This window comes from Neoarius graeffei, chromosome 10, assembly GCF_027579695.1.
Source record: "Neoarius graeffei isolate fNeoGra1 chromosome 10, fNeoGra1.pri, whole genome shotgun sequence".
Classification (NCBI taxonomy): Eukaryota; Metazoa; Chordata; class Actinopteri; order Siluriformes; family Ariidae; genus Neoarius; species Neoarius graeffei.
Window position 1 is genome coordinate 2,047,037 of NC_083578.1, and position 14,128 is coordinate 2,061,164.

At 42.0% G+C, this 14,128-nt stretch overlaps 1 protein-coding gene across 1 annotated transcript in view; it reads left to right on the plus strand.

Moving 5' to 3' along the window:
- Positions 1-14,128, plus strand: part of si:dkey-63d15.12 (uncharacterized) — a 40,054-nt gene that overhangs the window by 4,698 nt on the left and 21,228 nt on the right. Inside the window, exons 2-3 of the mRNA XM_060931082.1 lie at positions 12,391-12,488; positions 12,999-13,340. Coding sequence (XP_060787065.1) covers positions 12,434-12,488; positions 12,999-13,340 — 397 coding nt within the window. The 5' untranslated portion in view covers positions 12,391-12,433. The remainder of the gene's footprint in view (positions 1-12,390; positions 12,489-12,998; positions 13,341-14,128) is intronic.

A 14,128-nucleotide genomic window follows, 5' to 3' on the forward strand; every position in this document is an offset into this window, starting at 1 on the left:
AGCCACTGGGCTCAAACCCAGAACCTTCTTGCTGTGAGGTGACAGTGATAACCACTACACCACCGTGAACTAAACTGCACAAGACGTCTGGTGTTCCTTGTTTCACTCCTGAGCCTATCAAACACATCATCTGTGTATTATTAGCACATGGTATCTCACAGAGTTTCCCAAGACAACAGTTTGAGTGTAATTTGTCATTTGTTTTACTTGTGTGGCCAGATTTGCGTTCAATGACTATCAGAGATCTACGAGTGTGTCTTCTTTACTTAACGAGCTTCACTGGCCATCACTTCAAGAGCGAAGGACACTGATAGACCTTTCTCTCTTTTACAAGATCCAGTATAACTTATTCGATTTACCTTTTCCTCATGGCATGTCTATTAATACCTCCTGTACCAGAAAGACACATTGCAAGACATACAAGCTTCTACCTGCTACTATCGACTCGTACAAGTACTCTTATTTTGCTCGCTGCATACCAGTGTGGAACTGTCTCCCACCTGACAGTGTCAATGCTAAAACATTAACTTTGTTTAAGGGCCTAGTAAAGAATGCCAACATACTTGCTGCCAAAGTTTAAGTCGACCACCCATTGCCATGATTAGTATGACTAAAGGCAATTAATGTGATTAAAGATTAAAAGATAAAGATGTAGTAACTGATCTAAAGTTTTATTGTGTTTATTAACTGATGAAAATACACACTAACGGATTAGCCGTGTTCCAGTCGGAAGGTATTCACTCGGGAAGCCTTTACTCCGGACATTTTACTCTGTAAAAACATAAAAATACTCAGTGAATAAAGGGTTAGCTGCATTTTGCTGCATAAGCAAAGTTTGCTACATAAACTTAGAGGTCATGATATTAGCGATTTTATTTTTTCCTCCATTTTCACCCCAAACTGCTGAGACCTGTGACACTAACCAACAGCAGCTGCTGCTCATGCTGTGTCACAGAGCAGCATAACACACCCAGAGGAATGCGCTGTCTGCCCTCTTCCACATACCTGAGCTCACAGAGGTTGCTGTTGCTGTGATTGACAGGGGAAAGGAAAGGGAAATATGCTCCTCCCACCCAAACAGCATGACCAATTCTGCTCTCTCAACTCCCAGCCACAGATTATTCCAGTATCATTGGGATTCAAACTCATGATCTTCCAACGATAGGATGAGTGCTTTTTTGTCATGCTACTTAGGAAAAGCTAGTTCAGTTTAATGAAAATAAATGACTCCTGATAATCAGCAAAGTAAATAAACTTCTTTTTCCAGTTTGACCCAACATGTTTACTAAACTGTGTTTTGGGGAACAGAGTTTTGGGGCGACACCAAGAAGGATACATGTGATACTGCCTTTAAGTTTGAAGGCAGAAAATGAGCAACAAGGAGCTAAAGTGAAGGTAACTAGGAAGACAGTGAAGATTCCATTTCTCTCTCAGGGATTAGGTATTTCAAAATTCCTTTTTGTGAATGCAGTCCATGAACAACATCTACGAACCTGGGATGGAGATCAGGGCAGCTTCTACTCTATGTGAGACAAAACCTGGAGGCGAATCGATCCACTGAAGTACCTGGAGGTATCTGTAGTGTAGCAGGGGTTCCCAACCTTTTCTATGTCAGGGCCCACTTGAAGATCTCACAAATGTCCGCGGCCCACCACTGACCCAATAAATAATACCAAGGCAAATGAATGCATTTTAAGACCAATTTTTATTTTAATATTAAAAATGGAACATTTAGGACTGAATAGAACTATTATGAAAAATGCAGTAACCACATAAAAGGGTAACATTTTATTATTTTGATGTGAAAATAGAATATTTAGGACTGAACTGAATTAATATGCAGGAAGGTCAGTGTGCATTACTCAACAACATCATATATTCTGTCAAGAAAATAATTGCAATGAAGCAAAACCAATGCATTGCACCTAATGTGAAGGCTGATGTTGCATGGTGCCAACCAGATACTTTATGTCTGGCACAATGGATGACAGTTGAAGTCGAAGATCTGGCTCAACATTCAGTTTATTTCTGTACTTTGTCTTCAGCGCCACTAGTGCAGAAAACCCGCACTCACATAGGTACGTCGTCGGAAAAGGCATCAGAAATCTCACAGCTCTGTCGGCCAGATCGGGATACTCAGAAGCAACATGAAGCCAAAAGTTTATCAGGTGCTTCTGTGAGAAGACCAGCTTCAATGCGGTGTCGCAGGAGAGATCCAGAAGACTGTCTTGCTCTTTTGCGCTCAGGGCAGCAATGGCCTCGTCACTGTGAACGCCGAATGGATTTTCGATCCAACTGCATTGCGCATCGAGGGGAGGGAAGTATTCGCGCAGCTGTGTTTTCAAACTCTGGAGGTGCTCTTTGATTGCGTTAGTCACATGGATGGGAAGCTGCCTCTCTTCCTTTGTCAAAAAATCTGACAAGTTTTCAAAGGAGTCATAATTTGACTGGTCGACACGCTTATCCCACTGCGCGAGTTTTCTTATCACTCCCTCCACTTTGTGCTGGACCTTGAACATGTTAACAGCGGATCCCTGAAGAGCTAGATTCAAAGCATTTAAGTGGCTGAAAATGTCGGCGAGATAACCCAATTTAGCCAGCCATTCAAAATCACTGAAGCAGTGTGCGAGTTCAAACTTTGAGTCGAGAAAAAACATGCGCACTTCATCCTGCAGCTCGAAAAGGCGCATCAGCACCTTTCCCCTCGAGAGCCATCGCATTTCTGTGTGTAACAACAGCTGCTGGTGATCACTGCCCATCTCTCCACACAGCACGGAAAATAAACGTGTTTGCAGTGGACGGCTTTTGATGAAGTTAACGGCTTTGACTGCCTGGTCTAAAACAGTCTTCAGATTCAGGGGTATTTTCTTTGCAGCCAGTGCTTCGCGGTGTATACTGCAGTGGACAGAGCTCGCTTGAGGGGCCACCGTTTTTACATGACTGACAACTCCGCTGTGCTGGCCCAGCATTGCACGCGCTCCATCAGTGCTCACCCCAACACATTTGGACGATTCAATACCATTTGAAACTACGAAAGCATTCAAAATGTCAAAAATTGCCTCAGCAGTTGAACGGGTTGGCAGAGGTCTACAAAACAAAAGGTCTTCCTTTATTTCGCCATTCTTTTCGTATCGGATGTAGGCAAGCAGATTTGATACATTGGCAATGTCAGTTGATTCATCCAGTTGGATGGCATAAAAACGGCTCCCTTTTATGTTCTCTATCAGCTGATGTAGCACATTGTCTGCCATGTCATCAATTCTGCGCTTGACAGTGTTATCCGACAGTGAAAGGAGTTTGATCGGCTGCACTGCTTTCTCTCCCAACATCACCTCAACTATCTTTTTAGTAGCTGGAAGAATCAAGTTCTCTCCATCAGTGTGTGGTTTTCCCGTCTTAGCGATGAGCTCGGAGACCAGATATGACGCTTCCACAGCCTTTGCATTGTCACTGCCCCTGGCAGTACCTTCCATTATTTTTCTCTTGCTCTGGTATTCTTTGAGCTTGTTCTTAAAGAACTGTAGTGGCTTGTTTGCGTACTCCCCATGCTTTGTCTGGAGGTGACGGCGCAGTTTACAGGGCTTCAAGGCTTCATTCGAAAGTGTTTCGGAGCATACCAGACACAGCGGGAGTTGTTCAGCCTCTGAGCCAGTCCAATAAAATCCAAGACCCAAGTACTCATCACTGTATTTTCTTAGGCATTTTCTTTTCTGTTTGGCAGGGTGATGATCACTTGTAGACTCGCCCTCAGCCTCTGGAATCTCTTTTCTTTTAGTTCTCGCTGTTGCTAACCACCTATCCATTTTGATGCACCTTTTTGGCGCCTAAACTAGCTTAACTTTGTATCCTCACCATGACAACTACCACTGTTTACACTGACTTTGCCGCGGATTGTAACGAGTCAACAGCCAATAAGGGGTTGCAACGTTCATCCTTTTACTATGTAAACCACAAATATAATTCAGGAGATGGTAGCGCTTTTTTTTTTTATTATTTTTGGACACTCAGGCACACACAAATATTATATTAAGATTTTTAGAAAATGATTTGACGGCCCCCTTGCAATGGTGGGCCGTGGCCCATAGGTTGAAAATCACTGATCTAGGGGATAGGCTTCTGGAGATATTGATCTAGAAGCCCTTGGATGAGGAGTAAAAGGTACAAGTAAAACTAGTATGAGTGGCCTTCTTTAGGAAGTTGACTGCAGCCAGATGGACTTTTAGAGTCGAAGGCTGAATGTTGGTGTGATAGTGAAGAAATGGAATAGTGTCACACAAGTGGACATGCCTGCTGATGTGACTGAGAATCAGACTCAATCAGAATAATCTTGCTAAACAGCAGAACTGAAGGAGTATGGATCTCATGGGTGAAGAGTTGCTTGAAAGGTTGTGATGAAATGTTGCAGAAAAGATGAGACTGTCAGTGAGGCAACAGATGCAGCAGAACTCCATCAGAGAGCTAAAAGAAGAAATCTAGTAAAGAACTGAGACTCAGCAGGTGGAACCCATCGAGAAATGATCTTATGGGGGGTGAGGACTGCAAGGATGAAGGCTCTGGGTGTGGGTATATTTCAGTATATATAACTGCAGATATAAGGCCTTTGTGGTTGAAGAGGAAGGTTAATCACTCAGGGACAAAGATGATGAGATAGATTGACACTCCTGGTAGGCATCAGGATGATAACAAAGGGCTAACAAGTTTACAGTATGTACCATTCACTGAATCACATTTAGGATTGTTACGGAGTTATTAGTAACTTATTAGTGTTACAACATCAGTCACAAGCCTCAGGTAGTGAGAAACAACTCAAGCTTGCATGCCGGAACATCGGAACCATTTAAGACACAGCCGACAGCAATCGCCCAGACCGTCATTCTGCTCTAGTAGCTTATAAGCTCCAAAGGCTGGATATCGACATTGCTGTGGTCAGTGAAGTCCGCTTCGCCGGAGAGGGTAGTCTGAAAGAACACGGTGCTGGATACACCTTCTATTGGTCAGGGAAAGCCAAAGGAGAAAGACACCTGTCCAGCCATCACTTCAAAACTCGCAGATCTACCCAGAGGGCATTCAGACCACATCATCTCCCTGTGACTTCCGCTTCAACACAAGTACAACGTCACACTTATCAGCGTATACGCCCCAACTCTTCAAGCAGAACCAGCAGACAAAGACAAATTTTATGCTGATTTGCGTGGCGTTCTACAGCAAGTCCCTGCAGATGATAAAGTCATCATCTTTTGTGACTTCAATGCCAGGGTTGGCTCTGACTCGGTAACCTGGAAAGGAATTCTCGGCAAGCATGGCATTGGCAACGACAACGGGCATTTGCTCTTGGAATTCTGCACAGAACAGCAGCTTGTCATCACAAACACCATCTTCCAGCAGAAGGACAGGCTCAAAACAACCTGGATGCATCCTTGTTCAAAACACTGGCACCTCATTGACTACATCCTTGTGCACCAACGTGACCTCCAAGATGTCTTGCAAACCAGAGCGATGCCTAGTGCTGAATGCCAAACAGAGCATCACCTCATCCACTGCAAACTGAACCTCAAATTCAAGTCTAAACTGAAGAGAAGAGGCGTGCCCACTAGGAAGGTGACAGAGGAGATTACAAGGGTTTCTATGATGCCCTGAAGGCAGTATATGGCCCAATTTTCCAAGTTCGAAGCCCACTGTGCAGCATGGATAGCAGTGAGCTCCTCACTGATAAAGCCTCCATTTTGAGCCGCTGGTCTGAGCACTTCAAGACCCTCTTCAGCGTATACCTCAGCAGCCAATCAAGGCAGAACTTGATGTTACTCCTACCCTGGAAGAAACCATCAAAGTCATCGAACAGCTGAAAACAGGGAAGGCAGACGGAATTGACGGCATCCCCCGGAGATCTGGAAGCATGACGGTCCAGCTCTTCGTTCCAAATTTCATGAATTCCTGTTGCTGGAAAGGAGGAGAAATCCCCAATGATGCAGTCTTCATTACCCTGTGCAAGAACAAGGGAGTGAAATCTGACTGCTCCAACTACTGCTCCAACCTTGCTCACCATCGCAGGTAAAATCCTTGTGAGAATCCTCTTCAACAGGCTGGTATTCTCTGTCACAGAAGAACTCCTTCCAGAAAGCCAGTGTGGCTTCAGAACGAGCAGAGACACAACTGACGTGGTGTTTATCCTCAGGCAGCTGCAAGAGAAATATCATGAACAAAACGAGGGCCTATATGTGACCTTCGTAGACCTGACCAAACCATTTGACACTGTGAGCAGACAGGGACTTGAGCAGATCTTGGAACAGCTTGGCTGTCCTCCAAAGTTCCTGAACATGGTCATCCAGCTTCATGAGAACCAGCAAGGGCAAGTCAGACTGAACAATGAGCTTTCTGAACCTTTCACCACCCTGAATGGCGTAAAGCAAGGCTGTGTACTTGCACCAACACTGTTCACCATCTTCTTCAGCATGATGTTACCACGCCATGGATGATTAGGGCACTGACAATGGCATCTACTGCACTGATGGCAGCCTGTTTAACCTGAGGCGCCTACAGGCTCGCACCAAGATGATGGAGGAGCAAATTCGGGAACTTCTGTTCGCTGATGATGCTGGTCTTGTTGCCCATACCACGTCAGCCATGCAATGCTTAGTGACCTGCTTTGCAGAAGCTGCCCAACACTTCGGCATAGAAATCAGCCTAAAAAAGACCAAAGTCCTACATCAACCTGCACCAAATTAACAGTACAAACCACCCCACATTACCATCAACCAGTCTGAGCTGAAAGCTGTTCAACAGTTCACCTACCTTGGGTGCACGATCTCTGCGGACGCAAAGCTCGACAAAAAAATTGACAACAGACTGGCAAAAGTGAAGAGTGCCTTTGGCCGGCTCTACAAATGAATCTGGAACAACAAAGACCTGAAGAGGAACACCAAAGTTAGTGTCTACTGTGCTGCCATGCTGACTACATTGCTGTATGGCTTGGAGTCGTGGGTCACCTATCGGCGACATATACATCTCCTCGAGCGCTTTCACCAGCGCTGCCTCTGTTCCATCCTTAACATCCACTGGAGTGACTTCATCACCAACATTGAAGTCCTTCAGGAGGCAGGTCTCACCAGCATTGAATCCATGCTTCTGAAGTCCAGGCTTCGTTGGGCAGGCCATGTGTCCAGGATGGAGGACCATCACCTGCCCAAGATTGTCCTTTATGGTGAGCTATCATCAGGTCACAGAAACATAGGAGCCCCCAAGAAGTGGTTCAAAGACTCACTCAAGGCTTTCCTCCAGGACTGCAACATCAGCCCCACTTACTGGTCCTCCCTAGCTGCTGACCGAGACTGTTGGAGAAGTACTGTGCACAACGCAGTTGCATCCTTTGAGAACACCCATCATGCCAGCCTTGAGGACAAGCGAGCAAAGAGGAAAGCCTGGCAACCCACAGCTCCCATTCCTGACCAGACCCTACCTTGCAACCTGTGTGGTCGTGTCTGTTTATCTCGCATAGGATGCTTTAGCCACGAGTGTGCCTGTAGGAGACGTGGACAGCCCCTATCATAAATCTTCATTCGCGAAGCCAAAGCCATGTTACAACATCGGTCCCAAGTTTCCAACTGCCAAAAACTGGTCCATTTCTGAAATGATGCTGGGGGCTGAGGTCGCACAGCAACTGAATGATAGCCATGAAGCTGTCAAGGTGGGAGGGTGTGGGAGGTGGTATCCCTTTCTTGCTGGGGGGGGGGTGTCTGGGGGTGCCCCCCAGAAAATGTTGTAAAAATGGCATTGAAATATGCAATTTCCAAACATTTCAGCTTATTTTTATGACATTTATATTGGCATTAAAATTTGCCAGTGGATGGTGGATCTGCTAATGGTTTATAACAACACAGGTTTAGTGTCTCAGCATTGAACAGTGTTTATTTTGACATTTGATCAATCACACATTAGTCTGAGATCATTACAGACATCAGGCTCTTACAGGCCGACACTTGAGTCTTTCAGATACAGATGAAGATTTTAGAGACATTAACACACTGAGATATTTCCAACACATGGATCTCTTTACACACCAGGAATATAAAGGGAAATTTAAACATTAGACCTAGATCTTGTAAATAAGTGATTAAAATAATCTCTCCTCACTGTGCAGAAAGCTTTGCCTGGCTGATCTTTCACAGGCTGGATAGATGGAAATGTAAAAGAGCTCTCTTTACTGAACTCCATTTTAGAATGAACACACTTTCTTTTCTTTGGTGGACTTGTACTTGGCCTATCACAATCTTACGTGATTACACAAATATAACTGATTGTGCGGGTGAGATATAAATTATGTATAGTAGAGATCAGTCATTATGAAGATTAACTTACAGTGGTGCTTGAAAGTTTGTGAGCCCTTAGATAGATAGATAGATAGATAGATAGATAGATAGATAGATAGATAGATAGATAGATAGATAGATAGATAGATAGATTAATTACCTGGCTTTTTTTCTTTTGTTTTTGTCTCGTGCAGTGACCTGTAGAAAGTTTTAGAGAAAATTTGGGATGCTGTAATCACATACAGTGGTGCTTGAAAGTTTGTGAACCCTTTAGAATTTTCTATATTTCTGCATAAATATGACCTAAAACATCATCAGATTTTCACACAAGTCCTAAAAGTAGATAAAGAGAACCCAGTTAAACAAATGAGACAAAAATATTAGACTTGGTCATTTATTTATTGAGGAAAATGATCCAATATTACATATCTGTGAGTGGCAAAAGTATGTGAACCTCTAGGATTAGCAGTTAATTTGAAGGTGAAATTAGAGTCAGGTGTTTTCAATCAATGGGATGACAATCAGGTGTGAGTGGGCACCCTGTTTTATTTAAAGATCAGGGATCTATCAAAGTCTGATCTTCACAACACATGTTTGTGGAAGTGTATCATGGCACGAACAAAGGAGATTTCTGAGGACCTCAGGAAAAGAGTTGTTGATGCTCATCAGGCTGGAAAAGGTTACAAAACCATCTCTAAAGAGTTTGGACTCCACCAATCCACAGTCAGACAGATTGTGTACAAATGGAGGAAATTCAAGACCATGGTTACCCTCCCCAGGAGTGGTCAATCAACAAAGATCACTCCAAGAGCAAGGCGTGTAATAGTTGGCGAGGTCACAAAGGACCCCAGGGTAACTTCTAAGCAACTGAAGGCCTCTCTCACATTGGCTAATGTTAATGTTCATGAGTCCACCATCAGGAGAACACTGAACAACAATGGTGTGTATGGCAGGTTTGCAAGGAGAAAGCCACTGCTCTCCAAAAAGAACATTGCTGCTCGTCTGCAGTTTGATAAAGATCACATGGACAAGCCAGAAGGCTATTGGAAAAATGTTTTGTGGATGGATGTGTAGGTGGAATTGGGATTAATTAAATTATAAATTATGTAATAATTGATAATTGAATTAATCAATTTATAATTAAAGATCAGTCACATAAAATCTTAAATTATTAATCTTAATATTCACCGTGAATGGTTACATTCAAGATTAATGGTAGCTCTGCATTAGATGGGAAACCCAGTTGTATACAAAAGCTAAATTTGAAGGAAAAAGGAGTTCTAAATAGTTGACCTTGTGAATAAACAACAGGAACAAGTAAAATGTAATTCAATTTGATTAGCTTTTATTTGTCTACTACTCACTAATAATAATAATCTCACAAAATACATTCAATGTCGGGCAAAGGTAATAACAAGGAACAACAATGGAACAATTACACCTGGGCCATAGGTTTGGGGCCGTAGAGAGGAAGAGAGAGAGAGAAAGAGAGAGATAGGAAAAGAGAATCCCTTGTGTGTGTGTGTGTGTGTGTGTGTGTGTGTGTGTGTGTGTGTGTGTGAGACTAGGGAAAGCCGATGCGTGCGTGTGTGTAGGTGTGTGTGTGTGTGTGTGTGTGTGTGTGTGTGTATCTGTGGGCAGATGCTAACGACTAGCCACTCTAGCAATGCTTAAACAAAATGGCGGTCAGTGCCTAGGTGTCGTATCACAGGTAACTCAATGAGGGAGGTACCAAAATGGCGTCGGGGAATATGGCGCCTGCAGGCCTAGTCGAGAACACAAGCCTACCAGCTAGCGTATCACCCTGAGGTAGCTAGCAATGAGTTGCTAATGAGAATCTGACCACGTTACAGCTGGATCCAAACACTGTACTTAACAACAATTTCCAACAGACTATCGAGGCAAAGAACTCAACGCGAGGGAGAGAGAGAGAGAGAGAGAGAGAAAGAGTAATAGGTGTTGGATGGAGAGGACTAGGCCTTGTAGCGGTCCAGCCTCGAAGCTTAAAATAACAAACTTGTTGCTACGCTGCTAATCAGATAGGGAAGCTAGCAATGGAGTTAAGGAAAGAGACATAACATGCAAGATACCCTGTGTAACAAGTTCAAAGAAAAACAGAACCAAAACAAACAATAAAAAGAAAAAAAAACAAAAAAAACCAAACACCTTCCGTGTCTGAGCGGGTATGCTAAACAGCTCAAAGCTTAAACATGACCCTAACAACCATCTGAATAAGCTACAAATTATTAAAATTTGCCCAAGTGCCTACTCAATGCGATGGAAGTTCGTTCTCCGATGTCCGTGCTGAGGGTCGCGGTCCGAGGAGAGGAGGTTAGCGGTGAGTTGCGTCCAACCGCGGCTAAACGAAGCAGGGAGATGGAGGCCTAGCTGGTCCACGGTGCTTCGGGAGAAACCTCCAGTGATGCGTCGACGAGAAAAAAGGCTGAGAGGAGCGAAGCTGTCCACAAATGCCTCTTAGCGTGGAAAACTATTTAACTGTAGTTAAACTTTGCAAAGGTTTAGAATCAAAACCACTATATCACTGAAATTTAGCGGGTCGTTCAAAAGTTCGGCCGAAACTAATTTGAACAGGCTGTTCTCAGACAATAGCGGTTAGTCTCAACACTGTAGGTGAGCGTGCCAACAGTCCGTCCGACCACTCCAGTAGTCAGAACATGAGAGGGCGAATCGAGGTGCTCTCGATACAGTTAAAGCAGTTCCACTTTACGACACATCCGGGTGGAGCGCGCAAGGAATTGTGGGATCGTTATGGGGCGCCGGCAACTTACCAACAGATGAGACCAAAATAGAACTTTTTTGGTTGAAATGAGAAGCGTTATGTTTGAAGAAAGGAAAACACTGCATTCCAGCATAAGAACCTTATCCCATCTGTGAAACATGGTGGTGGTAGTATCATGGTTTGGGCCTGTTTTGCTGCATCTGGGCCAGGACGGCTTGCCATCATTGATGGAGCAATGAATTCTGAATTATACCAGCGAATTCTAAAGGAAAATGTCAGGACATCTGTCCATGAACTGAATCTCAAGAGAAGGTGGGTCATGCAGCAAGACAACAACCCTAAGCACACAAGTCGTTCTACCAAAGAATGGTTAAAGAAGAATAAAGTTAATGTTTTGGAATGGCCAAGTCAAAGTCCTGACCTTAATCCAATGGAAATGTTGTGGAAGGACCTGAAGCGAGCAGTTCATGTGAGGAAACCCACCAACATCCCAGAGTTGAAGCTGTTCTGTACGGAGGAATGGGCTAAAATTCCTCCAAGCCGGTGTGCAGGACTGATCAACAGTTACTGCAAACGTTTAGTTGCAGTTATTGCTGCACAAGGGGGTCACACCAGATACTGAAAGCAAAGGGTCACATACTTTTGCCACTCACAGATATGTAATATTGGATCATTTTCCTGAATAAATAAATGACCAAGTATAATATTTTTGTCTCATTTGTTTAACTGGGTTCTCTTTATCTACTTTTAGGACTTGTGTGAAAATCTGATGATGTTTTAGGTCATATTTATGCAGAAATATAGAAAATTCTAATGGGTTCACAAACTTTCAAGCACCACTGTAACACTAATAAGCTAACTCAGGAAGTAACACTAATTTTCTAACTCAGTAAGTAACTCTTATATTCTAACCCAGGAAGTAACTCATTTTCTAACTCAGGAAGTAACACTAATGAAGTAACTCTAACCTCACCCTAGGTTAGCTGAGTTAGTTTATTAGTGTTACTAGCTGAGTTAGCTTTCACTCAAATTATATTTGTCTCCTTTATGCAACACTAACTTTCTTTATTGGATGAAGTTTATATGAAGGACGGATATTTGAAAGAACATCTTGCAGTTTTTCTTCTTTACTCTTTCTAAAAGCAGTTGAACACTCATGGTGGTTTGTTATCAACATTAACATCATGACTGTGATGCTCTACATCCTGCCACAGCCACAATCACAATTATAATCTTTTTATTTTCACATCAATTCACGGATCTAACTCACTTTAACACACTCCTTTCTGATAACTCCTCATATAATATTATATCTGTTCAGTGTGATCATTGTGTGTGTGTGTGTAGCTTCTTTTTTCCTCAGATCACTCAGGCTGCAGTAAACAGGAACATGACACACACACGGTGGACTGTGTGTCTGCTCTTCCTGATCGTCTTCCTCACAGGTGAGATTATTCAAGGTCATCTAACTTACATAGAATTAATTAATTATTTATTTAACTATGGAGTAAATATAAACATAATCGTGTTGTGTGAGTAAGCAGGAGAAATGACAATGCTGAATTCAGTCACACTAAAATGCACAATTAGCAAAACATATTTATAAAAAATGTTTTACAATAAACCAGATTCAATTACATAGGTGAAAGATAGCAGTATGTATATTTAATAAATTAATTTGGTTTGTCCATTCATTCTTTTTTTTACTTTACATTTTTCCATCACAAGTTATATTGTTATCTAATAAATTAGTGGAAATATTTCAGAAAAATTAAAACTGTTTATTTAAAAAAAATTTCACAAAATTTAAACAAAATCATATCACACAAAATACACAGTTAAGGGGTATAATTAGTTCCTACTACTACTATTATTATTATTATTGGAGTTTTTAATTCCAATTATATTCAATTTAAAAAATCATTATATCATTAAAAAAAATTGTGTCTCTGTAGGGTGTGTGTGTGGATTAAATGTGAGTGTGTGGCAAACACCACGACTCATAGTGGCAGCGGCAGGAGAGCGAGTGGACATCACCTGTCACTTCACAGTGAGGACATCACAGGGAGGACGATGGAGAGTCGAATGGAGGAAAAATAATGCCACAGAATTTCCAAATGAAGTTTATCATATATCTGATATAAAACCTAACGTTTTAACTGAAGTGAATAAATCTTCCACACTGAGTCTTCACTCACTGAATGTGAGTCACAGTGGGATTTATTACTGTAGGGTGTGGCAGGAACTTCCCGGACTCGGACCAAAAACTGACGGTAACGGAACAGAGCTAACTGTGGGTGAGTGAACATGGAGTAATATTAAAGCTTTTATCATGATTCCTGATATCATAATAAAGATTCACAGACAAAATGTTTATTTGTACCTTGTGCATATTTCGTATGTCATGTCATGAAAAATTCCACATGAATAAATAATTAATATTCCTCTGACACTACAGCAAATTAACAAACAATACAGTCTTATTTGTTAAAGAATAATACATTGCACTGTTTAATCCATTTATAGTTACATTCAGTGTTGGGAAATAAGTTAGTTCTGTTCTCACTTATTGTCAAGTGTATGTGAGCATCAGGGTTTCCCACACTTGAAAGGGAAGGACTCGGACACAGGATTCCACTCGTCTTGTATTTTATTGGTTTTCAGTGGAACTGACGTTAGAATCAGAAGTAGAATCAGAGGTAGAATCAGAAGTAGAAGCTAGAAGCTTGGAGCTTGAAGCCGAAGCTAGAAGGTGAAAAACCTTTAAACATACAAACATAAAATAAATGTATGAATAAATGCTTGTTTTTCTATAACAAAGCCCAAGTTAATTAGGCAACAATATATAAATATTTATGTATACGGTAAATTAAGTATATTTTAACCATTTTTAATTATTCAGGTAATATGTTGCTGAACAAATATAAATGAACAGAAACCAGTTTTAAACTAAGAACCATTTTAACCATTAGCCCTTTCACAGGCAGTTTGTTCACTTTAACTGAAGATCTTTTACTACACGCCACTGAGAAAGAAAGTTTAAACCATTAAACCAATCACAGGTGAGGAACAAACATTTCTCATG